Source organism: Ailuropoda melanoleuca, chromosome 1 (genome assembly GCF_002007445.2).
Source record: "Ailuropoda melanoleuca isolate Jingjing chromosome 1, ASM200744v2, whole genome shotgun sequence".
NCBI lineage: Eukaryota > Metazoa > Chordata > Mammalia > Carnivora > Ursidae > Ailuropoda > Ailuropoda melanoleuca.
In genome coordinates, this window is record NC_048218.1 from 155,568,306 (window position 1) to 155,594,477 (window position 26,172).

General features: G+C 37.9%; 1 protein-coding gene across 1 annotated transcript; it reads left to right on the top strand.

Moving 5' to 3' along the window:
• Positions 1 to 460: 460 nt before the first annotated feature.
• Positions 461 to 26,172, top strand: BZW2 (basic leucine zipper and W2 domains 2; the record flags this gene model as incomplete). The annotated part of the gene is made up of 9 exons (XM_034668695.1): positions 461 to 640; positions 2,699 to 2,764; positions 5,923 to 6,058; positions 9,387 to 9,496; positions 13,515 to 13,685; positions 15,537 to 15,683; positions 17,461 to 17,599; positions 24,579 to 24,701; positions 25,710 to 26,172. Coding segments are annotated over 9 exons (1,101 nt in total), but the record flags the coding sequence as incomplete, so codon positions are not given.

Sequence of the window (26,172 nt, forward strand, 5' to 3'; positions counted from 1 at the left end):
CAGGTCATCAAATACAAATAGCAAGGAGTCGAGTGTAGACTGTTCAACCCTGCATGGATAACTGTGTTAGTGGAGGAGGGAATAGTTTCAAAACCTACTCAAGTAGTAACTACCAAGGTCTGCTACAAGAGCCAGGTCTGGCCAACCTCAGTGTCGGTGAACTGGATTCCCACAAAATATCATTAAGCCTGAGAAAATGAACCATGTCCTAATGTCAGACACATCAGCAACTGCATTGAGAATAATCCCAGACTTAACAGTGAAAGGATCTTACAGTGATAGGATCCTGGTAGAACATTAATCACACACTATGGTGGTACTGTAAAATGGATCAACCAATTTGCCTTATATAAGAAACATACACAAATATGTAAGAACACGTGTATCTACACATGCACCCCATCCTGTGAATTTTTATGTGGTTCTAGATTTTTACATCTACTTTTACTGTTCTCCTTGATGTACAGGAATTGATCTGCTCTGCAAATGCTCATCTCATTTCAGTATTGTCTTAATCATTGCCTTTCTCTTTTCAGCCCCTGGAGGAACACGCATAGATGATGGTGACAAGACCAAGATGACCAACCACTGTGTGTTTTCAGCAAATGAAGATCATGAAACCATCCGAAATTATGCTCAGGTAGAGCCCCTCATTGAGAGATTGTTGTGTAGGAAGGGAAACCTCTGAACAGGATTTAGGGAAACACTGGGTTCAGAAATTCTACAAGTCACTTTTTTAATAGGAATGTTAGATAGCTCTTAAACATATGAAGAGATACTCAACTGCATTCACAATAAGGCAGTGGGCACTAAAACTTTGCAAAAAGTAGACTTTGTTTTACTTCTCCCCTATACAGAACACAGAATCAGCTGCTCACAGATGTGCTCATGGGAGTCTAAATTGGTACAACCTTCAGGGAGAGCAATTTGGTACTATCTTTGAAAACTAAAACTACACATTCCCTTTGACCCAGCAGTTCCACTTCTAGGACCTCATCCTGCAGATACATTTGCATGCGTGTAGAATGACATAGACAGTGGGAGTTATCAGTGTTGCTTGTAATAGCATCGTGGGGTGGAAGCAGCATAGAAGTCTATCGGTAGAGTACTCATTCAAGTTTTCTAATTCATATGAGTTGATTATCATGGGGCTATTAAAAAGAAAGAGAAAAGAAGGTATTTGTAATATGTAAAATCTGTAAAGGATTCACATCCAGATTAAATGAAGAATTCCAAGTCAGTAAGAAAAGGACAAACAGCCTATTAGGAAGTGTAGAGGCATTTCGGAGGAGAGGAAATGCATATCCTTTTGCATTCATTAGATTGGTAAAAAATAAAATAAAATAAAATAAAATAAGAAGTCTTTAGGCCCTAGTGAAGGTCAGGAAGTTGTGGGACTGTAGAATGGAACAGCCTAGCAAACGTGCCCTTGTAAAGCTGAGCATACGTGCATCTGACTAGCCGGTTCAGGGTTGGCGTGCTCCTGTTCTGTCACTGGCTCTTGAGTCGGTTGTTACTCTCAGCTAGACTAGGAGTGCGAGTCCCAGGACTCGAGTGACTCTGTAAACTGCAAATCAAGTTTGTGGATTTTGATACCATTTATTCTTGTTCCTTATTGGATTCTGGTTGCCGGCCTGGGTCATTATTCTTTCCTCCTGGGGCAACAGTGTCATTTTTACTCTTGGACTCCATCTTGATCATTTTAGGGGATAAGCATACTAAAAGTTTGAGATGAGAGCTTATTATGTGGATATAAGAGAAAGGAATTAGATTCAGAAATCATTTTCAGTTATAAAAATAATCAACATTTATAAAATCTCTATTTAAATAAGAAGATTGTATCAGTCTTTTCAAGCTACCATAACAAAATACTGTAGACTGGATGGTTTAAACAGTAGAATTTTATTATTCCCAGTTTGGAAGGCGGGGGAAGCATGATCAAAGTGCCAGCCAATTTGGTTCCTGGTACAGTCTCTCTTCTGGCTCTTAGAAGGCAGTCAGTCCTATCGGATTAGGGCCCCCCCTTGTGGCCTCATTTAACCACCTCTTAAAGTCCCTACTTGCAAATACAGTCACATTGGAGATTAGGGGTTCAATATATGAATTTAGTAGGAACACAAACATTCAGTCCATAGCAAACATCACTCCACTTAAAAAAACAGCCCAGAATTCCACCAACACAGTTGCAAGCCCTGCTTGAATGTTCTAACTAGATTGTGAGGGGGCCAGTAATCTTTTATTACTGTTAAGTTATATCAATTATTGCTTGTCTGCCAAAAAACATGTTTGTGTTAGCCTAAGAGTAGAATATCCCTAAAGCCTGCTCTCCTCTCTATCATATCCACGGTCTTTGTGATGATATCTGCAAACCCCTTCATTTCAGTTGTTTTCAATCTCTGCATCTCACAGTTTTAACATTATTGTATTTTCATCAGTTATTTTTGGTTTCTTACCTGTTATACTCTTGACTGAACTTCTTTTATTCTACATGGTTGTATTCATCCTTTTTTTATTTTCCTTCTGAGTCATAATAATTCCTTTGAAAGGCTTTCAGTTCTTGTATCACAGAACGCACATATTTAACTACAATTTTTTTTTATTATTACTAGAGGTCCGTGTTGTGGTTATGGTGAATTTGTACACCTATTGTCTTTTAAAATTGTTTACATAATATTGAATGGTTCTCTTTTATGTTTAGGTCTTCAATAAACTCATCAGGAGATATAAGTATTTGGAAAAAGCATTTGAGGATGAAATGAAAAAGGTAAAAATTCACATGTAATGCCTTATCTGTTTAACATAATGAAATGGAAGGGGACAAAAATTTTATATACACAACGATAGTGCGGAAGTACCATGGACGTAGTAAGTTTTTAATAAGTGTTTGTTCAATGAATGAGTGTGACAGATCATTAGCTAATAGCTATAGGAAAAAATACATGATTAGCCTGTTCATTCATGTTCATTCATGTTTGATGTAAGACAGCACGCTTTGCTCCATAGGAATAGTTTTATAGCTTCTGATCCCTGACCTTGCAGGGCTTAAATTAAAACTAGAGATTCCAAACATGCAAAAAAAATGATTATATCAAGCAAAGAGTCAAGGTATGGTGATTTAATCAATTAAAGCATGTGAAAGAATATATGGACAATAGCTAATACCCAGCAAAATTCTTTAATTTCCAAAAATACAGTGTAGCAAAGGGGATAAAAGCATTTCTTGGGAGATAATACATGAGCGTCAATCTCAGTGGTGTTTCTCATCTGTAAAATAGCTGCAATAAGATGACATACCTCATGGTTTTGTAATAAATGAGATAACGTATAAGATGGTTAATAGAGTTAAGTGGTCTCTAGTAAGTAGGGAAAGAAATAGTAGCACCTCATTAAAGCAGCCTTCCTTTCAGTAATTGTAGCTTCCCTCTTCCAGTTTCTAACTCTTGTGTGTTTATATATAGCACTCACTACATTAACTCGTTACAGATTTGCATGTTGTTTTATCATTGTTTCCAATTTTAGGTGTCTGCCTAAATTATAAACCAAGGGAATAAAAGAATCATTACATCTACTTTGCCACTTACTTACTTGCTTCCTTCTATTCAAAGTGAATTCATACCAAGAAAAGGAGAGGGAGGGGGATCCACACATAGTGGAAGATTTTGACAGTAAAATCTTTAAACAATGAGGGGTAGCCACTTGAACTGATTAGGGAGAATGTCCACGATAAATTGGAGAAGGTGCAGAGCAGCCGTTTGGTAGTTTAACCTCAGGCAAATTACTTAATTTCTGTGTGCCTTAGTTTACTTTTCGGTGAAATGAGGATCAAGGCTTTTGTGGGTATTAACACACAAAGTATTCAGAAAAGTAGCTGGTACCCTTGACAAGTTTTCGCTGTTATGAATGTATAATTCAGTTAAAAACAATACATGTTTATAAATATAGTTATAATATGTAGACCTATGTAAGTGCATTTAAAAATCTGGAAGGACACCCATCAAGCAGCTAATAATGTTAATTCTAAGGAAGCAGAATTAGATCACATTTTCATATTATTCTGTAGTGGTAGATTTTATTCTTGCTATTGTGTATTAAAACTTTTTTAAATAGGAAAAAAGTTAAATGGGAAAAAAAAATGTGATCCATTGCATTGCCAGGTGCCTACAAAATAACAAGCACTTGATTGAATAAAGGAATGGAAATAATGGAGGGAAATTATATAAAGCATTTAAATAAGCATTTTACCACTTTTGTCTAGTAATACCATTCGTGTTTTTACTTCTCTTAGTTCATTTGCACCTTGAAAACTTCCTTAGCTATTATATTCATGTGATGAATATGCTTTCAAGAACTATTTATTTTTTTCACAGTATATCCATTTTTTAGGGAATGTTCTGGAATACACGCAGCACCTGGTTTTAACATTGACTAATATAATTGATCAATGTGAATATTAATTTAAAAAATCTAACTTTTGCACTAATTTGTTATTATGGAGTATTTTTAAGGAATGTGAGTATATTGATGTGCTTAAAAAGTCGTGTTTAGATGTTTATTTTGGAAGCCATTTCTCATTATTCACTTGAATCTTAATCATCTTTACAATCAGAGGAAAAGGCGAAATTGATGCGAAATGTCTATGATTTTGTCAGTCCTTTTACTCTGCCTCATTCCTGGTATTCCCTGGAGCTTTGCCCATTGATGCTCTCCTTCCCTCAGTGTTCTCTTAAGAACTTTGACGGTGACTTTGTCTTTAATTCGTTGATATTGTAATAGGCATAACCTGGGAGTGAAATGGACTAGTTTAATTCCACTTCCGCCACTTACTCATAATACAAATATTTAGAGTCACATAACTTCTTTGTAATATAATAATCCTCTAACTGTCCAGGATAGTAAATTAATATTGCCCTATGCGCTGTGCAGAGTTAATGGCATTTTGTTGGTGCAAAGTAATGAAAAAGTCAGCAAGGCCCCAAGAGTGATAGTGAGTCCTAGGGATCTTGGTAACCTGCCCAAGGACTATGAAACAGAGAAGATAGTGATGGAATAGAGTCAAAGCACTAGGTGGGGGAGCCTTAGGAAAGAGGAAGGCATTGCATATGACTGAAGACTCCTGAAATTAAAAATGGGAAGTGGGGTATAATTCCCTTTGCTTTTGGTTTTCCTTTAACCATTCTGGGGTTGCTACTTTTTCAGTTACCCCTTCAAACTTGCTCTTTCCCACTCACATCAGAGGCCTTTTCTCCATTAAGAACTTGGGTCAGATCCTCCATTACCTCATCACCAGGGCTGGTAAAGCTGCATGATCCAAGAAATACCAAGTTTGAGTCTTGTTATTTTTACAGGAGCATCAGAACTTAGAAAACCCCTTTCTCAACAGTCTTGTTTTAAAGAATATTACATGAATTCAGAAAAATACGTGCTGATGTCAAAGCTTATTGACTTTTTCCTGTTTTTTGTTCATTGTGCTGTAACAAACCCAAAGAAATTGGGTAGATGTAGTGGGGAGACAGAAAAATTTCTTGGCACCCCAAAAAATGAAAAATGTGAAGGACAATAATATATTTCAGTAAATGTTATGCTTGTTATGTAAAACTTACCCTTTGTCCTGTACAAAGTCAAATGTAAATTTTTATGTAACCTATTCACACTGCTCTCCACGTATCTCTTTTTGTTCCCATGGATGTTATCTATAGCTATGAGTAGGTAAACTTGGAAGAAAGGAACCATGCCTGAGAAAGTCACTTTCCTTAGCATCCAGTTTCTAAGTGAAAAACATATGTGTTTCTAATGAATAATAGCTATGCTCTGTATATGACCAACTAGTTCTTTGCCATCCAGCCATGCATGTATATTCTGTTTGTTGTTTTCCTACTTTAGTCCTTTGCTTTATAGACATGGTTTCTTTTGTTTGACCCACAGCTTCTCCTCTTCCTTAAAGCCTTTTCCGAAACAGAGCAGACAAAGTTGGCAATGCTGTCGGGGATCCTGCTGGGCAATGGCACCCTTCCTGCCAGCATCCTCACCAGTCTGTTCACCGATAGCTTAGTCAAAGAAGGTAATTACTCTCATGTTTTCTTACCTGGCAGGTGTAAAAAGTAAAGCCACACATGGTTAGAAAAACACCAGCAACCTTTTCTTACTGTGTTCTGCTACCCACCCATCCTCCGTGTAAAAGAATTTGTGTTTCTCTTTAAACAATAAAAATTGTACATGTTTATTGCAGGGAATTGGAAGAAAGAATATGCACACTTGTACAAAGACAAATGAAAAATAATAAACTGAAATTTGGGATGTAAGACTTAATGCCTAGGTCAAATACCCTGAAGTTGATGTAGTCTAAGCTATTTCTCTCAATTTAGTTGCTACTGGCATATCTTGGTGAGAAAATGGTTCATTGTGCTTTGTGGGACATTTAACCTTTTTGCCCTCAGACACAAAATGCCACCATGTAGCACCCACCTCTATTTAGTATAACAATAAAAGGCCCCTTCATGTTCTCAAATGCCCCCCCCCCGCCCCCCGCCAATGTTATTTCCCTGGTTAGGACCATTCTTCTGAACCGTTACTTCTCAAAATTTTGTGCTCAGATGTTCATTTTGATCACATTTTAAGATATTCATTATCTCAGTTTTAGAAGAAAGTCCAGATGGTTGCATCAAAGTCTTGCTTTAATTTTAAGGCATTAAGAGTTTGATAGGCATGTATACAACACTTGGTTATAGAATACAACAAAAGTGGGCTCTTGGAGGAGGATAATGATATTCGAGTTATAATGCAACACAAAACAAAGAGTTATTTTTTTTCTTAAAAATAAAAGAGCTTTTGTGAAAACATCTGTTTCTTCTTAGAACTTAGTTTTTCTCCTACAAATGTCGAAGTCCCAGCCTCTTTCATGCCTCCAGTGAAATGGATTATAGTTTTCTTGTAGCTGAAAAAAGAATAGTGAATTGAGAGTCAAGCAATGTTATTTAGAGATTTTCTATAGTTTTTGACTTAACATAGCTTAGATTTATGACAGTTCAGATTCTGTGATTGTTATTACTGTGTTGTTAATATTATGACATTTTTTAAGTGCTTTCCTGAAGAGGAATTGGTGATACTTCACATCTTATTTATGTGGTGAGCCATTTTACACTGAGATAAAACAAGGGAAAATGTAAATGGTGAATGTTACTTCTATTAGATTATTCTAACCTTCATAACAGAAAATAATTGTCTTTCTGTATTAAAATCCTATGTGATAGCTACAAGTTCTTTGCAATGTATCAAAAATTATTAGATAGATGGTCAGTGATCAAGCATAAAATATTAACAGGTATGAATTTAGGTAGTGGGTATATGAATGTTACGGTTCAATTTATTCAATTTTTCTGTATATTTGAAATTTTTTATATTGAAATTTGAGGAAAGGGGAAGAAGAAAAATAAATTTCCTATGAAAGTGACATAGTGTTTGTGTCATATAGCTTTTTCTTATACTCCACCATCTTTAGAAACTAGAGGCTTAAACTTTTGCTTCTTAAATGGGAGCATATTGATAAATTACACTTTTTCCCCCACCCCCACACCCAACAAATAGCTGAGGAGGATAGGATTATCCCACTTGGGGAAAATCTTGAGTGCAGAGAAATTTCCCAGATTTTCCAACAAGAATGACTGTCAACGCAAAGTGATAGGTTTAAGCCAAGATTTGGAGTCCTAATTTAAAATATTACTTTATTTCTAGTGAAATACAAATTATACCACATTTTAATTTTTATTTTGATTTAATGACATAAATATATACTAAATTTTACACTGACTAGGTGAACTAAGTTTTAAAAATTCATGTCAACAAATACAAAATTCTCCAGCTTATAGCACCTGTTTTATTGTCCTAGGTTTTTTTTTTCTTTTTTGACTAGTTCCTCTGCTTATTCAAATGAAGAAAATTGGACAAAGTTGTTGTTTGTATAAATGATATGTCAGTTGGATGCTTTTACTTGCAACTAATTCGAAGACAAGACTCAAATTGCTGTATAAGAACATGTGTTGGCATCCAAGAGCATTTATTTCTTATGTAACAAAAAAAATATAAAAATCGGGTATACTTCAAGGTGAAACAACAATGTCATCCAGGTCTTGGTTATTTTCTCCCATTATTTCTCACTACCATTCATAGCATCAACTTCACTCCAAGGATGATTTCCCTGGTCGTTGTAAGATGTCTGCTGGTACAGTTATGGCACATGCTTTCTTGTTCATATTCAGTGGAAGAGTAATTCTCAATGTAGGATAATTTATCTTGCCTTCAGCTGATTGGCTGCCATACACCACATGACAAGTTGTGGCCCCCAGTAGTAGTTGCCATGGAGATGCCTTGGGCAGATGGGCTTCTGGTGAGGTCTCTACACTAATCATTGCAAAAGGAGGTCGTACCAGGACTTAGACTAGAAGTCACCTGGCCTAAGCAAAATTGGAATTCACTTAGGAAAGAGGAAAAGGGAATAGAGCTTTTTAGACCAATAATAGTGAAGCCTTCAATTGAGAAAAATCAGTTTAATTTTTCAACTACGTTTTAACTCTTCATTAAGTAAATGTAGCATGACTTGGAAATTTGAGGTGTTCACAGGAGAACTATGTACTAGCAATAATTACTTATATTTGGAAATAAATCCTAATGGCAGTATGGATATGTAATTGAGTGGTTTTCTGATTAACATAGCTTTTTTAGTCATCTCTTTAAAAATATGAAGAAAAAAGTTCGATTTGGAACAACATCAGTATTTTTATAGCTTAACTCATGAGTGTTTTCAAATGCTTTTTACAAGTAAAGTTGTAAGGTAAATATTGTACTTTCTTGTATAGCTTTATTTATATCTGTCACTATCAATGGTTTTTAAGGGGTATCAGTTATCAGCAAATTAGTTGACTTGTTGCCATTTCATTTTTACGTCTGAAAGATTTGTTTGTTGTGCCTCAGGATCATTGTTATACACATGAAATATTGGTGAGCCACAGGGTGAAATAGAGACAAAAAACACTGGAACATATTGAGCTTCTAATGTGTTTTAAATCAAGGTAAAAATAAATAGATTTACAATTTTACCCAGTTGGAGTTAGGGAGACCCACTTTGCAAAATAGTTTGACTCTTTTTCCTTTTCATGAAAATGCTCTCTTTTGAGTAATGAAAATAGAACCGTGCGTAAAGAAGAGAATAGTACTGTACCTGGAGAGCTGTCTGTTTTACTGCTACCAGATGAAGTCTTGCAGCAATTTACTCATTTCAGGAAACCTGGTGGGCAGGGTGGCCTTGTCCATCATTGCAAGTGGTTTTGCTTATGAAAGGAATGAAACTCACTTTTTTCTTTCTTTCTTTCTTTCTTTTTTTTTTTTTTAAACAGGCATTGCAGCCTCATTTGCTGTCAAGCTTTTTAAAGCATGGATGGCAGAAAAAGATGCCAACTCTGTTACCTCTTCTTTGAGAAAAGCCAACTTAGACAAGAGGCTGCTTGTAAGTGCTGTCTAGACAAGGGTTGTATGCTTGATGCTTCGGTTGTGGCTTTGATGAGGCGTGACTGAAATGCTTGGGTCTGTGTTAAATTGGAACATGGTTCCTTTTATTTCTGTATATTCGGCAGATCGGAACAAATTCCATCTTAATCTTTATAAATAAATGAAATAATAAAATGAAAGAGTCATAGGGACTACTGAGACTTTCAAATTTGGTCGTTTGTGGAGATTGAGTTAACATTTATCAGAATTAACACTTTATTTTATAACTAGTAACTCTATAGATTTAAAGTTGTAATATTAAAAAGTCCCATCACTCCCACCTAATTAAACATTTATGTGTTAGTTTAGAAATGGATGACACTGATCTCATGTAGTTGTTAATTTGTTAAAAAAATAGTTTAAACAGGATTCCTTGTTTATACCAAAATACCTTGGAAATACTTAGGTATTTAAGAAAGCAGATAAGTTTATTGTGGTTGATTTGAAGCTCCCATGATCACAGTTGTTTGATTATATTTTTATTTCTCTATCTTTATGTTTCCCCCCCCCCAAAAAAGCAAGAGAAATATTTTGTTCTTATATTTCTATCTGCTCCCTACAATTGCTTTCTGCTGGAAGCAATAGCTATGCAGATGACAGAGATTTCTCCAAGTGACAGTGCTTTTACAAACTAGGACAAAGTCTAAAACTGAAAGACACCCTTGCCATCTTCTCTTCACCTGGTCTCTCTGTTTTTCACTTCCAAGGTGTTCCAGTGTGCACGGGTATCTGTCAGTCCGTAGGATAATTCTAAACATGGGCTCTTCCCCTCAGGAAACCCAAGAATAATTTTAACTGTAAATGCTTTTACTTTCAATCACTTAAAATTCCTTTGTCTCTTGAAGTTTACCTTATAATAGCCTTTTTGGGTCTTTAAAGTCTTCAGAATACAATGGAGAAGAAAAAAGGTGTAGAATCTAGTTAATTTCTGCTGCTGATAATAATTTTTAGTCAGCCTATGTTTGAGTGCCTATTCTGTGCCAGGCATGGTCCTAGAAGCTGAGGAGGCAGGGGAGAACAGGATAGAAAGGTTCCCTGCCTTCAAGAACCCACTTTCTCACGGGCAACATATTCTTGTCCCTGAGTCTACAGATTAGCTGTATCTAGGCCAGGTCCCCCTGTGATCCATACACCTTTTCATTCTGAGCCCCAGCCTGCAGGAGCACCTGCCATGTGGGCCAAGGCAAAGGATAGGAACACAGGAGACAGAAGTGAATCACTGCAGTGCAGTAAAAGCTCATCTTCTGGCCCAAAGAAGTCAGAGTGAAGCCTGGCCAGGGCGGGTGGGGGGGGGGTTCATTTTATCCTAGCCTGCGGGTTCCACTTCCGGGGACGGACACAGCGAGGAGGGGCTTCTTGAAATACTTATTTAAAAGAGAGGGGGCAAATGATTGGGAACAAATATACCACCCATTACAACTTGCCTCAAAAGCCTCAGTTATTTCTTAAGGCATGGTTCCTTAAAGATGCCAATAAGGCAGAGCTTGGTTAACTTAATTAGATCATTTCATATTTTTTTTAAAATGTCTTTCCTTTTTTGAAAAATATATCATTTAACTGCTCCTACTAGGTTTCAATGTCTGCATATATTTTGGGGTTTTAGAAGCACAGGTAGAAGTTTCTACCAGAAACGCTGTAAGCTCAGTGAGGATAGGGCAATCCTCCGTGGACCCTGCTGCCTGATATTTGCTAACTCCGTAAGTGAATGAGGAAATAGAGGGCCAGTTTCACCATCAAGGAGAAAATTTTTATTTCCTAGCACAACAAAATTCTCCCTGACTGTACTAGTAGATTTTAGGGAAAAAAGCGTATCTCAGAATTTAGCAGTTACCCACTTCTGTAATACAGAAGCAAGAAAAATTTATAGCAACTCTGGAAAGGGGTTGGAAGACAACAGACTAAATCAACCATTAAAATAGGTAGTTTAATAAAAAATTAAAAGTACTGTAAGGGAAAAATTAACTAAGGAAGCTCTAAGGAGTGTCAGAGAAGGATGCAGTTTTCAGTGGTAGGGGAAGGACTCTCTGACAAGGTAATATTTGTGTAAATACTTGAAGGAGGTGAGGAGTGAGCTATCTAGATATCTCCAGGAAGAGTTTTCTGGGCAAAGGAACAGAGTGCAAAGGCTTTGGGGCATGGCGTGCTGGGGACAGAAAAGGGGAGAGTGTTTGGTTAAGAGCGACAATGTAGATCACGGAAGATCAGTTCCGTGACGTGGCAGGTCCCCTGTCATCTAATAACTTTGGCTTTTATTCTGAGTCAGATGAAAAGCTTTTGGGAAATTCTCAGCAGAATTGTGCATCATGTGTTTAGGGTAAACGGGATCACTTCGGGTTTGCTTTGGGAATAGACTCAGAAGCCAGAGCAGAAGCAGGGAGACCTTAATCTGATGGATGTTTGTACCTGGATAGGATTTTTCTAACAAATACAAACCATTTTCCAAGCCAGTAAATGTCATGATAGGATTTAGACTGACTTGACTTCAGTTTAACCTGAATAATAATCTTCAATGTATTATATCATTTATAAGCACTTTGGATATCGTTCATATATAAGCCACCAGTAATATGTTTGATGATGTATTTCTCTGAACGTAACTTTAGATCAAACTTTGCTGTCCCATTCTTCCTAAATTGAATATTGAATGCCGGCGTGGAGTAACGGAATAATTATCGGCATGGGTGTACTCAGTTATGTCCTTAAATATATCTGGCTGCATAATTTGGGTCAAGCTACTTAGCCTTGTTGAGACTTAATTCATCCTCTGTAAAAATTTTTACTTTACGTAATTATGAGGAAAATGCCCATCACATTTTGGTTCATAGAAGAAACTCAAATTTGTTCCCTGAATCCCAAATTTGGAAGACCTCTCGAATGGGAGAACAGATGTTGTGGCAGAATTTCAATCTGATGTGAAATGTTTGCTTTAACATGAGTGTGTGTTTAATAGCTGCTCCCACCAACTCTTCTGACATTTTGAAACTTAATAACTCCAGAAGGGAAGTTTTGGGGTGTTGATCTAGAGAATATTGAAATTTGAGTCCTGTCATAGAAGGCTTTGGCTCTGTCCCTGTACATGGTGGCAGACCTATTACAGATTTTTCTACTGAGATTTTTACTGGAGCCATATAGCCATTGACCATACATGTGCTAATCGAACCACCATAAAAGTTTGCATCTATTTTTTTAGACTGCAGCAGTCTGAAAAATGTGAGAGCTTTGAAAACTGTCTTAATATCTTGGTTGGGTGTTGAAGTCACACAGGATTAGAACATGACTAAGTGTTACTGAGACTCTGCCAAGCTGTGTAAGGTAAAATGGAAATGAAGTAAAAATATGCAAGCAGCCGTGGTGTATTGCTCTCTTCAAAAATTTCCAGCAGAATTATGTAATGAGCTGAAGAGTTTGGTAGGGTGGGTTTGGATTAGATCTTGCTGTGACTTAATTTAGAGCCACCGTCATTAACAGATATGACAAAAATTCTCTTTAGCTCCAAGCTAGTATTAGAATAACAGCAGCATTTTCTCCATGTGAAAAGGTTCTTGAGATAATAGTCAATGTTGTTTTTGCAATGTTATCTCAAGTCATCTCAGTGTTATTAAAACTGACTTCCGTCTATTAACTCATAAGTTGTCATGTTATTTGCATTTAATTTAGCAAGTTTTGTGTTCGTACATGCTACACTTTGATTAACATGAAAGAAAAAGTAAATAATGGTTCAAAATGGATGAAGCTGGTTTATGTGAGTTGCTTAGCATTTTTTTCACTTTCTCTGTAAAACTGCCTAATTTTAGAAGGTGCTTAGCAAATGCTCAAGAAATAGACCCAAGATTTATTCTTTCGACAGTCGTTCTCTGTTCTTGTGTTCCAAATGTAAGATATTCTAAGTGCTGTTTTAATATGAAGATCTTGTCCATTATGCTTGCTGACATTTGAATAGTTTTTTGTGTAACAGTATTTTTCCTTTTGTCTTTCAGGAGCTCTTTCCGGTTAACAGGCAAAGCGTGGATCATTTTGCTAAATACTTTACCGACGCAGGCCTGAAGGAGCTTTCTGACTTCCTCCGCGTCCAGCAGTCCCTGGGCACCAGGAAGGAGCTGCAGAAGGAGCTGCAGGAGCGTCTTTCTCAGGAATGCCCAATCAAGGAGGTGGGAAACCATCCGCTTCCATCTCTGCAGAACCCGTGCATGAGAGGAATCACGTTGTGTAGCAAAGCTCGAGCTTCCTCAAGGAGACCTCCCTTTGTCCACTTCTGTGAACTTCGTGTACTCGTGTGTACCATTTAAAGTAGCTCAGCGTCAAAGTTTTGACTCGAATCCTCTAGCACGCTCCAGAAATTAATGGTGATCTCCCCACAAGTGATTTGTTTTATCAGGCTACTGTAATGAGCCGAATAGTTGATCTGCCAGATAGAGTTGCCATCCACTATCCGTATATGCCATTATAGGTCATTTTTCCATTTCATTGCAGATAATACAATATGGTTAAATATATGGTTAGTGTTTGAAGTCAACACTGGGTATTTCATGGATCACTGGGTATGAATGTGGAGTCTTTTCTTTTCTTTTCTTTTTTAAGACAAAAAATTTTGATGGTTTTTGCATTCATATCATGGGAAAAGACTGGTTGGGCCAGTGGCTTGTTGGATCATACTCAAAGCAGCTGGGTATCCCTGTAAATGTAAATACTACATTTCTTTTATGACAGTAGTTCATAGAGCTATGACTGTATCTTTTAAATTAAAAAAAAAAAACTTTAACAAATTTTACATGATAATCCAAAATTAAATGTAGTCCTTTCCTTTTGCCATTTGCTTCCAAGTGCCAAACCCTTAGCACTCTGCGTGCTCTAAGCCCCACATGGCATCTTATGTGGTTTGACTGGAGAATTCCAGACCGATGCTATCCAGCAGATGGAGGTGTTGGGACAAAAAAATATTTCTAAGTGTCATGGCAGTAAGGTTGGCAATATATTGAGTAACGTTTCTCCAAGCAAGAACTTGAACGTGATTTTCCATGGAGAAAAAAAAAAGAAAAACCAAAAAATGCTGTGATGCTTCTGGATGCAAAGATGTCACCTGTCTTTGCAGTGTTTTTCAGCCAGCCTCAGGCACTGGGACTTCCCAGTTCCTTCTATTAAAGGTCACTTTACCGGTTCCTGACCCTCTGCATCCCAGGCCAGGGGGAAAGAAAACAATGTCTTTTCACTAAAGAGGGGGTAGTGGGGAAGAGTTGTGCTAGTCACAGAGTAATAGTATACTTGACATGGATTATGGTGTTTAATCACTTTTGAGGACCTGTCTTTGTGATTGTATTTCAAAAGGAAAAAAAAAATTTTCCAAACAAGTTTGATACAAAATACATTAGGCTGGGCAGACCTTTTATTCCGTGCTATCAGATTTGAGGATAAATTTGCATATTTAAATAAGATGTAAGGGGGGAAATCACCTGTCCAGAGCTGCTGCATTGATATGTATCCTATTTAAAAAATTGCCTTTGCACTTTACAGTTTATTCACATGGGGCATGAGGGTCATCAAAAGTAAACATTAAGGAATAATATTGTGAATGGACTTGTATAAACCCAAGCCATTATTCACTATGGGGTTTAAAGTTGAGAGTCGGAGATAAAGATTCACAGCTCCGTGGCCTTCTTTAAACCCCGGAGAATCAAACCAGCTCAAGTAATCAGCTCTGCTGGACCCAGAGGGTTGTTGCAGGTAAAAGAATTACCTCCTAAGAAACAAAGTTTCCCTCTTACTTCCTGTCCCCAGTACCTCCTGGCCAGAGCCGAACCCATTAATTTTTAGACTAAAAATAAATGTGCTTTGAGAACAAATCATTGTGTTTTTCCTCCCTCTTGTAATCTGAGAATATGTACTGGGAAAGGAGGGACTGAGCCCAATATTCATCCAACCAGAGCCTTCTACTAACCAGGCACAGTGAGAGGGAAACGCCCACCTGCCTGCTACTCTCTGACCCCTTTCTCCATGAAATGTAGGTGGTGCTCTATGTTAAAGAAGAAATGAAGAGGAATGATCTTCCGGAGACAGCAGTGATTGGACTTCTGTGGACCTGTATAATGAACGCCGTTGAATGGAACAAGAAGGAAGAACTGGTTGCAGAGCAAGCCCTTAAGCACCTGAAGGTACAGGGTCCACAGGGAACAGTCTTGGCTGTGGACCAGTTGCAGCTCTTAACTGTATGCATGACACGGGTGTTCTCACTGCAGTTCGCCCAGGGTTAGGCCAAAGATTTCCTGGTTTTTGTGTTTTGTTATTGTTGTTGTTGTTGTTGTTTTCAAATTGGCCACTACCTAAAATGTCTCAGATGTGAGGGCCTGTGAAATATATTGAAGGGTAAGTTCTTACTAAACACAATGTTGGGTGCACTTGGGTGGCTCAGTCAGTGAAGCGTCTGCCTTCGGCTCAGGTCATGATCTCAGGGTCCTGGGGTCGAGTCCCATGTCAGGCTCCGTGTTCAGCGGGGAATCTGCTTCTCCCTCTCTGTCTGCCCTTCCCCCTGCTCATGGCCTCTCTCTCTCTCTCAAATAAATTAAAACATCTTTAAAAAAAATAAACACTATGTCAGACAATTCACAGACTAATCATACATTCAGTATTTAAAGTTAAAAAGAAGTGTGGTCTAACTTGGGTTTTTTTCTTTCTACATGACAAAAATTCTTGGTAATATTTTTGTTTAAGTAGACTACAGATTGGTATTAGAATTTGAAAAGTATCTGAGTGGTGGAAGAAATCAACTCATTGTGTAAATTGCATGTTTTTGTGCATGGATACATGTTTTTGCTTTTAATTGTCTTCTCCCTATAAAACTGTATGAAGATGAGTGAAAGACTTAGATCCTTCCTACAGAGTTTACATTTGAACTGGTAAGTCAAAGACTACCTAGTAGAAACTAGGCAGACTGTAAATTAAAGATAACTCTCAGTGTTCAGAAGAGAGCAGTGATGGGAGACGCCTGGGTGACTCAGTTGGTTAAGCGTTTGCCTTTGGCTCAAGTCATGATCCCAGGGTCCTGGGATCGAGTCCCGCATTGGGCTCCTTGCTCGGCGGGGAACCTGCTTCTCCCTCTGCCTGACGCTCCCCCTGCTTGTGTGTGCTCTCTCTCTCTCTCTGACAAATAAATAAAATCTTTAAAAAACCCAAAAAACAAAAACAGTAGTGAGTACAATCTGCAGATTAAGTTGATCTGGGAAGGCTTCTTGGAGGAGATTCGTGTTGAACTGAGTTAAGTCTTAAGAGAAAACAGTGGCTGTACATCAGTGACTAAAAACAAAAGACAATTAGGACAAAGGGAACAATATGAACAAAACCACAAAGGTGACCTGTGAGGGGGGGTCTGGGATGTCTGGGGAAAGAGAACCCCACACTCCACTAATACTAATGTGACCACTCCAAGGCCTCACTCTTTTTTTTTCCCTAAGATTTTATTTATTTATTTGACAGAGAAATAGAGAGAGCCAGAGAGCACAAGTTGGAGGAGTGGCAGAGGGAAAGGGAGAAGCAGACTCCCCACTGAGCAGGGAGCCCACTGTGGGTCTCAGTCTCAGGACCCTGGGATCATGACCCAAGCTGAAGGCAGACGCTTAACCGACTGAGCCACCCGGACCCCCTCTACCTTCTTTTTGTAGTGCCCATTAGACAGACGTAGTAACATCACCTTTAATAAAGTCAGAATTTCATATTTGGTCTCTTCTTTTAGTGGGTACAGTGAGAGAAATCTGATAAGATGCTAGGATAAAAAATTAATTTTGACTGGACACAACATTATAATAATAATAAGATAGTCCTAAAAGTGAATGCTTTCTAAGCACATCTCCAGATTTCTGCTGTGATTCAGGTATTGTTGGCCCTGTACCTCCCATGAAAATTAATGGTTGGTTTTACTCCCCACTTCTGTTCCAGCAATACGCTCCACTGCTGGCTGTGTTCAGCTCCCAAGGCCAGTCAGAGCTGATCCTTCTCCAGAAGGTTCAAGAATATTGTTACGACAACATCCATTTCATGAAAGCTTTTCAGAAGATCGTGGTTCTCTTTTATAAAGGTATCTCTCCATGTGCCTCTACCACTATGTGTCCATGGTGTATTGAAGCTCTTTAAGGCCCGGCACAGGGGGTAAGGCAGAGGGGGACGTTGGGGTTCATGCTAATTTTTGCAAGTTTTAGTGAGGCAGCCATATTATGTGAAGAGAGAAAGTGCAAATACCATATATGCATGATTAGGCCCCTGGGCACGTTGCCAGAAGACTGGTGATAAACCGGTTATTATTTTTAATGGGGAAGGAGGGTGAAAAAGACGTAATAACAAAAAGTAATTAGGTCTGCTTTTGAATTGTAAGGATTAGCTCTAATAACAATGACTACCAAAGGCTGCCTGTAGTATATTCAGACCTCAGGTGCTATAAAGCTGACTAAAATTACTGAAATAATTAGCTTTTTACTTTGTATTTTAATTATTTGGCCCAACCATTCTCCTGTTTTTCAAGGAAATGACTATTTTTAGATTTTTCACTTTACTGTCTTTTCATTGTATTTGTAAGGATTAGGTTGTCATGACAACTGGCACTGCCTTTAATAAGTGAACGCTATTAGAGTTTTAACTGATCTCGATCTCTATACTTGTAGTATATAAAAAATGATCCTCGACTATTCTTTGGTCTGAGTTCATGCAGTTTTATTGGGGGGGAAGGAGCACTGAAGAAATGATACATTTTGAACATTATAAAATGCTTATTAGAAGGTACTGCAATCTTAAATGGCAATTTAATATTTAAAAAAAAAATACAAATTAACATCAACCAAATGTTTCTTTTCTTTTTGATGTGTTCTTAAATTTGTCTATTTTGAATGATAATTTGGGCTTGTGGAGTGTACAAATTTTTACATTATTGATTAGCAGCTATTTTTAAAATGTTTGAGCATCTCACAGAGTTTTAATTGGCTCTCCAGATTCTTCAGATGCATAGACCTTGCCCACAGGTGTTTGGGTGATATTTTACTCTCTCAGCATCAAGGTTTTGAGCACAGTTTTTGTATCAGTAGGTGAACGTGCTGACTGCCAAGTCCCATTTGAAGTTTAGTAATTGCTGTTTTTCTCTGGCCAGATCCAAATGAGGTCCTCTTGGACATGGTCATGAGATATCAACATCCTAAAACTAGGGCTTAAAGGACCCCGAAGGTGACCCATCAGAACCAAACCTGCAGGTCATATTGCCAACCCACTTGTGGTACCCAGCAGCCAAGAAGGAGGAGCCAAGCCCGCCCAGCCCGTGGCCATTCTGTCCACAGCAGCCATAGCTGACGCCATTGTAAACTGGTAGAGAGACTGTGAGACAGGTTTCACGTGTGCTTTGTGAGTGGCCAGTATTTCCCCCTACAGAAAAGCAAACTGTTTATAAACTAGTAGCCTAAGCACACAATTTACTTTCTTGTCACTTAATAGCTAACGCAACCAAACAGTGTCTCTAACCAGATCTTTTTGTAACTGAAACATCCTTGTTTCAGCCTCATCAGCAGGAGCACCTCATTTTATTATTGAACTTACTTCACTCACACACACCCACTTTTTGTCGGTAATGGCCTCTATTAAAATCCTTTTTCACATTTCTCATTTTAACCATTAATGTCAATGTCCTTCCCCATTGTGCTCCTTACAACAACTACTGACAACAGAGCTGGTTGCTTTGAGTTATTTCCTATTCTTCAGCCCCAAATGCTGAAGAACAGTGACCTGAAATTGGAAACTCAACTGAGAAGTGGGTCTGAGAAGAAGCACTAGCTCCTCCGTAGGCCATTGATTAACTAGTTGGTCAGTTGTTAAATAATCGAAAGTCAGTCAGGTCTGTGGAAAGTATGAGCAGACCCAAGGGAACACAGGAAGGTGTCAACATCTCAGTCTTATCCTGGCTTAGTTATTTTTGTAAATGAAATCAGGAAACTGTAAAATGGAAACTGAAAATACATCACCGAGAAGTGAAAACTAAATGTTATTTTCCAGGTAATTTCATAATTTCCCACAAAATTATACATATCGTCTGTTTTTCTGAATGAAATAATTACATTTTTTTTCTTGGAAACATGGAATCCTGAGGAATGATTTTCCATCCTGCTATTAAAAGAGTTACCGTGTTTACCTTCTTACCTTTTTCGGATAGTAGTTTTTTCTTTGACCTAATTTTATCCAACAAACACCTGTGCAACAAGAGATGTACGCTTTTTGTTTTTACAAGGACTTGTATGTTCTTTTTTTTTTTTAAGATTATATTTATTTATCTGAGAGAAAACACGAGAGAGCACAAGCAGGGGGAGCAGCAGACAGAGGGAGGGGGAGAAGCAGGTTCCCCCACTGAGCAAGAAGCCCATTGCGGGACTTGATCCCAGGATGCTGGGATCATGACCTGAGCTGAAGACAGACACTTTAACCGACTGAGCCACCCAGGTGCCCCAGACTTGGATGTTCTTGTTCTGTATTTTATCTGCCTAGAAAGGCTTGACGAAGTGTGTGTGTATTAACGCACTCTCTTCCCAGTGCTACTGCGTAGATAATCACCCGAGAGCTTGTTAAAACACAGATTTCCCTGGGATTCTGGTTCAGAAGGTCCAGGGTTGGGCGCGCAGATTTGCATTTTAACAGATTTCCAGATGATGCCATGACTGTTGGTCAGGACCGTGGTCTAAAGGGTTATTGAATGCCAGAGTGACAAATTCTGTGAACTATGGTAACATATTCCAAGATTATACTTCTCATTAATTCCATGTACACATACACATTCAACAAATATCAAATAGTATCTTGTTTGCTTCTTTTATGTAGTGATGTGGATTCCTTTATTTTATTGTAAGGAACATTTTGTTTTTAAGCAGGTTTTTAAAAATGTAATAGAAATAATTTTTCCTTTCCCATTTTAATCTCTCTCTGTTTGTTATGTACACACAGCTTCCCTGTATATCCAGAACTTGAGGATAACAGAAACTTGGGGATATGATTCCTCCTGTCTCCTTGACAAACCTAATTATTTTAAATGAATGCCATTATCAAAAGATTTTTTTAAACATGTAAATAACAAGGGGATGGAAGTGAATAAAGTATAAATAATAGTGCTTTTCAGGAATGAAAGAAAAAAGTGGAGATTGATATTTTAGTGAAGATTCACTTTCTTTTTTTTTTTTTTTTTAAAGATTTTTATTATTTATTTATTCGACAGAGATAGAGACAGCCAGCGAGAGAGGGAACACAAGCAGGGGGAGTGGGAGAGGAAGAAGCAGGCTCATAGCAGAGGAGCCTGATGTGGGGCTCGATCCCATAACGCCAGGATCACGCCCTGAGCCAAAGGCAGACGCTTAACCGCTGTGCCACCCAGGCGCCCCAAGATTCACTTTCTGTATTAAAATGTAGATTTTTATATTTCTATGCAATAGGAAAAATAATAAGTCATCACTGATTTTCAGACATCACGTTATTTGCTTCTTAAAATAATTTCTCTCCCTTTCTTCCTAAAGCTAAGTACCATATTCTCAACATGCAGATCTGAAAAATATACAAAACTCTTTTCTTGAGTACTATCAGTACAATTGTGGGTTGTATTGTTTGCAGATATTTCTTAGGTTAAGTTCTGTCCCTCATGCATATTTTTCTGAAAGAAACTTTCTTTTCTCATCCTAAAAAAAACACGAGTAGCCCTCTTACCATATATTCTCAGCATTCTTAAGGTAAATTATTTTTGACTTATGTCCCTGTGTGACATCCCTAAAATAATGAGTTTCTTAAGTTCCCAGTGCACATGGTTTTGGGGTTTTTTTTTAAATATAATTTTTAAAGATTTTATTTATGTATGTATTTGTTTTAGAGAGAGAGAGGGTTTGCATGCCTGCAAGTACACGAGTGGCGGGAGGGGCAGACGGAGAGGGAGAATCTTAGGCCGACTCTATGCTGAGCGGGGAGCCTGACACAGGGCTCAATCCCACAACCCTGAGATCATGACCTGAGCCGAAACCAAGAGTGGAACACTTAACCAACTGAGCCACCCAGGCACCCCACTAGTGACATGGTTTTTAACTTAAATATCTAAGTAATGTTCCCTACAGCTTTGCATTCTCAAACCACTTGTACAATATTTTCTCTGTGATCCTCATGAAAACCCAACATTTAAATTATAACTCTGCAAATTGAGAAATATGTATTTTTTCTCATCAAGTTGATGAATTTGTCCATCAGACATTTATCAAATGCATAGTAGGTGCCAGGCCTTCCATTAAATCCTGGAAATGAGATGATGAACAGAATAGTTCCTGGCTTCCTAAATTTCAGAGTGTAGAAAAAAACCAAGGATTACAGTCACCATTTCACAAGACTCACACAGAGGGTGATGAGAAGTGATGGAATGTTGGAGGAAAGGCACACAGTATTCAGCCAGATAGAATGGAGAAAAAATATTTTGTAATCTGAGGAAATTCTACATGCACTTGTAGAATGTTTTTCTTACTGTATTTTTACTGATATTCTATATTCCTAGCAGGCATTTCTGGGAGATCCCATCAAACACTGTTGTTCAGTGTTAATGAACTCCTCTCCCCACTTCTCCTTAGTGGGGGAAGAACGTTCTCTCTTTATATCTCAGGAAGTTCTTTCCTCTTTGGATTAGACTTACCTCTAAACAAAAGTTAAGTTTCTTCTTAAACTTTTTGATGTTTGTGCTCTGAAGTTGTCCTGTGTAGTTTGCCTCTGAAGTTGTCCTGTGTAGTTGCTTCTGTCCCTTCTTTTTTATCTTTTCCCCAGCACTAGAAATGTGGTCTCGCAGCAAGTATTCATTACTAAATTAGGCTCTTCTAGGAACTCACCTTTGAGGTTTGTCTCGTGTTCTGTGGACAGTGCATCTGATTAGTTTTACCTGATGATTGACCAGCGATTTAGTAATTGCATGGCCTCTTTCGGCCTCTGTGGGGCAGTAAAGCACATGAATGAGCTTCAGTCTTCAGAGGGAAAACTTGAGAGAGTCACCTGCAAGGCAGTCTAACTCAGCTTTGCAGCACGAGCATTGTATCACACACGGTTCCTTAAAGGAAGGAGATAAAATAGCATTTCTCTACGTGTTTGTTACATTGTAAGTTCCATTTGCTTTATAATAATAATAGTTCTATAGTACTTGCGCATAATTTATAAACCAAAAAACATACATATGTTGGGTGTACATGCTCAAAATTGTCTTACTGATAGGGGAGCATGACCAAGACAGTTTGGAAATTAAGTGATCTAAATCACAAGCATCTCGGGGTGCCTGGGTGGCTCAGTCAGTTAAGCGTCTGCCTTCAGCTCAGGTCATGATCCCAGGGTTCTGGGATCGAGCCCCACATGGGGCTCCTTGCTCAGCAGGGGAGTCTGCTTCTCCCTCTCCCTCTGATGCTCTCCCTCTCTCTCAAATAAATGAATAAATAACATCTTTTTTTAAATAAGTAAAAAATAAACCACAAGCATCTTAAAAATGTTATGAAGATAAATTATATAAAAAGGACTTTTAAAATCCATATTTTGGCCAATAAGTGTTTTTGAAAAATCTGTGTAAAGCAGCCTTGCACAAGAAGTCACTTCCTTGGGCTGTGAAGTATTTGCTCCTCCCCTCTGCAAACACTGGGCTTTGATGGCAAGTGGCAAGAAAGTTCTTTCATCACTGTGAGTAGAGAGTGGGAGCTGGAAATGGAAGCCGAAAGACTAGAAGCTAAGAGTAATTCTATAGGACTCCTAATTATAATTTTTACACCCAGTTCTTATGAATGAGTAAATCCAGGCTTTCATCTTCCTTTGCAAAATGTAGTGTGTTTATTGATGAAAATAAAGAAAACAGACTTGATATTTTCTAAGACCAGTCGTGTGCATTTTTAGTCAATTAAGTTTCTTCCACTGAATCTAAGCCAGTTATTAATTTTCAAAAAACTTCAGGTTTTGGTTATGAAAACATCAGTGATGATTTGAATGAAAGCAATATCAAATTATTTCCCTTATTTTTGTAAGTTAAAATTATATTTTAACTGCAGAAACATCATTAGCATGATTTACCAGCATTAATAATGGATTGGGCGGGCACTGGGGACAATAATGAATTCTTTTTATCTGCTTCCCATCTCATTTCTCACTCTGAAATCCCAAAAGGCAATCTATCAGAACATTGGCAAAGTATGTAGACAATTGCTTTCATATTCCCCTCCTATTCGTAACATTAAATAGTCTAAATTAATGGTAACTTGAGGGTTTCATGACACATCTGTGGAATTTAGAATTTAAGATAATGGGTAGTTAATCGATAATGCTTTTTGCTAGAAACCTGTAAGAAGTCTACCTAATGCATCTGTTTTTCTCTTAATGGAGTACAAGGAAAATATTACTCTTGTGATTTGGGATATTATAGGAAATTCATGACTTAGTGATGGAATAAATGTAGAATTTTGAGTAATGTATGTATTGGTTCTGTGATACACCCAGATAGCTCATCTTTGTATCTAATTGTTAATAGCATTGTTACATTCTACTTAGTGTTTTTATTTGCCTTTTTTTTCCTCCTAAAAGAGTAAATACCCTTAAAAGACCAGTCATTGAGGTTGCTGCTTAATCAAGACGTGTTTGAAGTTGGCAGAACACAGAGTGTTCTGAATTGTTGGAGTTGCTGATTCATTTGCAAAATTACAAAATAACCCACTTTCCTACCAGCAAATTAGCGCCGGGAAAGATTTCCAAGTCCCAGTTAGTGACTCACAGATCAGCTCGCAGTGTATCATCCTGATGAGATGTGTATCGTCGTCATCGTCATCATCATGACTGAAGTATTAGCTAAACTAACTCCCAAAATACAGCACAGTGCTATATGGAAATGAGCTTGGTTCCTCTCTTCTTGATAAAGTTCAGATATGGATTTCTTTAATAACTGAGCTTTTGATATATAAAGTGATTGCTTTCTATTAAATTAGAAGACATAAAGTTGCTTTAAAACATGACATTTATGTAGTAACTTTGAAATCTTTGATTTGAAATTACAGCTGATGTACTGAGTGAAGAAGCAATATTGAAATGGTACAAAGAAGCACATGTTGCCAAAGGCAAAAGTGTTTTTCTTGACCAGATGAAGAAATTTGTTGAGTGGCTACAAAACGCTGAAGAAGGTATGGTTCCATTTAACAACTTTGGTGGCCATTTAGCAAACACTTTCTCATTCTAATTTAAGGTATTTACTACCTCTTCGACAGATTTTTCTTGGTTTCCTAAAACTAAAGTTCTTAGGGTGTTTTCTGTATCAAACATCCATAACGCAATCTTAGCCTTCCTTTCTGAAATGAAAGCAATGAAAAGTTCTACATGGTAAAAAAAAAAAAAAAAAAGAAAAGAAAACAAGCCTGTTAAAATACCCACCCTAATGGGGGACAAAGGAATAAATCATCACCTGTTGTGAAAGGAAAAAAAATCTGGCTTAATTACACATTATGGGATTATATAGATTTTTATAACACCTTAACCAGTTGACTGGCACTTAAAGTGGGAGCACTAGATGGAAGAATCATGGACGAGAGTGAATCCCACTAAGCCTGAAAAGTTTATTGTAGATGACCGAGAAGAGTAAAAGTCATTAGGGTCTCTAATAATATTTATGAGCATGCTGCATTTTTAGAAAGGCAACGTTCATTGAAACGCAAAAAGGAGCCAGAGTTTGCTACTGCCTTCACGTATGACTGTCTTCCCTAGTAAATGCATGCCTATGGCAAAAAAGTGTCTCTTGGGAGTTTGGCATAGCAGATTAAAACACTTTCATGACTTTATATTTAAAGGAGTCTCTGGGGTCACCTGGCTGGCTCAGTCAGCAGAGCATGAGACTCAGGGTCACGAGTTTGAGTCCCACGTTGGGCATAGAATTTACTTAATAAAAATTTTTAAAAAGGACAGGTGCTGGGATGGCTCAGTCAGTTAAGCCTCTGACTCCTGGTTTTGTCTCAGGTCATGATCTCATGGGTTGTGAGACCTAGCTCCTGCATCAGGCTCTGCGCTCAGCGGGGAGTCTGCTTGATGATTGTCTCCCTCTCTTTCTCTCTCTCAAAATAAATAAATAATTGTTTTAAATCATTTTTTTAAAGGAATCTCTGAATAAAAACCCTGGCTTTACTCTCTTTTCTCCCTAGAATCTGAATCGGAAGGTGAAGAAAATTAGATGGCTCAAGAAGCACAATACCTAGGCTACCACACAACACTTTTACTGGGAATGCTGAACCGTTTGAGAAGAGAAACCTGGCTTCTGTTTTCACAAAGGAGAAAAAAAATAGGATAGGCTTCCCTTGTGCAGAGGGGAAATGGTTTTTGTTTTTGTTTTGTTTTTAAATGGAGCCCTGAGGCATCAGCTATTATACTTGGGACTCTACCTCTCACTCACTATATGCTAACTTAAAGCCATTCAACCAGGAGTCAAGTAGGTATCTGAGATTAAATACTCGACAGACTCCTCTTTTTTAGCTGTATTTTTCAGGTACTGTGTGGTGAACGCCCCACTGGTGTCTATTACAGGGCCATTTTGGTAGTTGTGTATCTGCTCGTGTATGTGATTTGACAAACCAGTTTTTTAAAATAAATGGCTTTTTAAAAATCTGG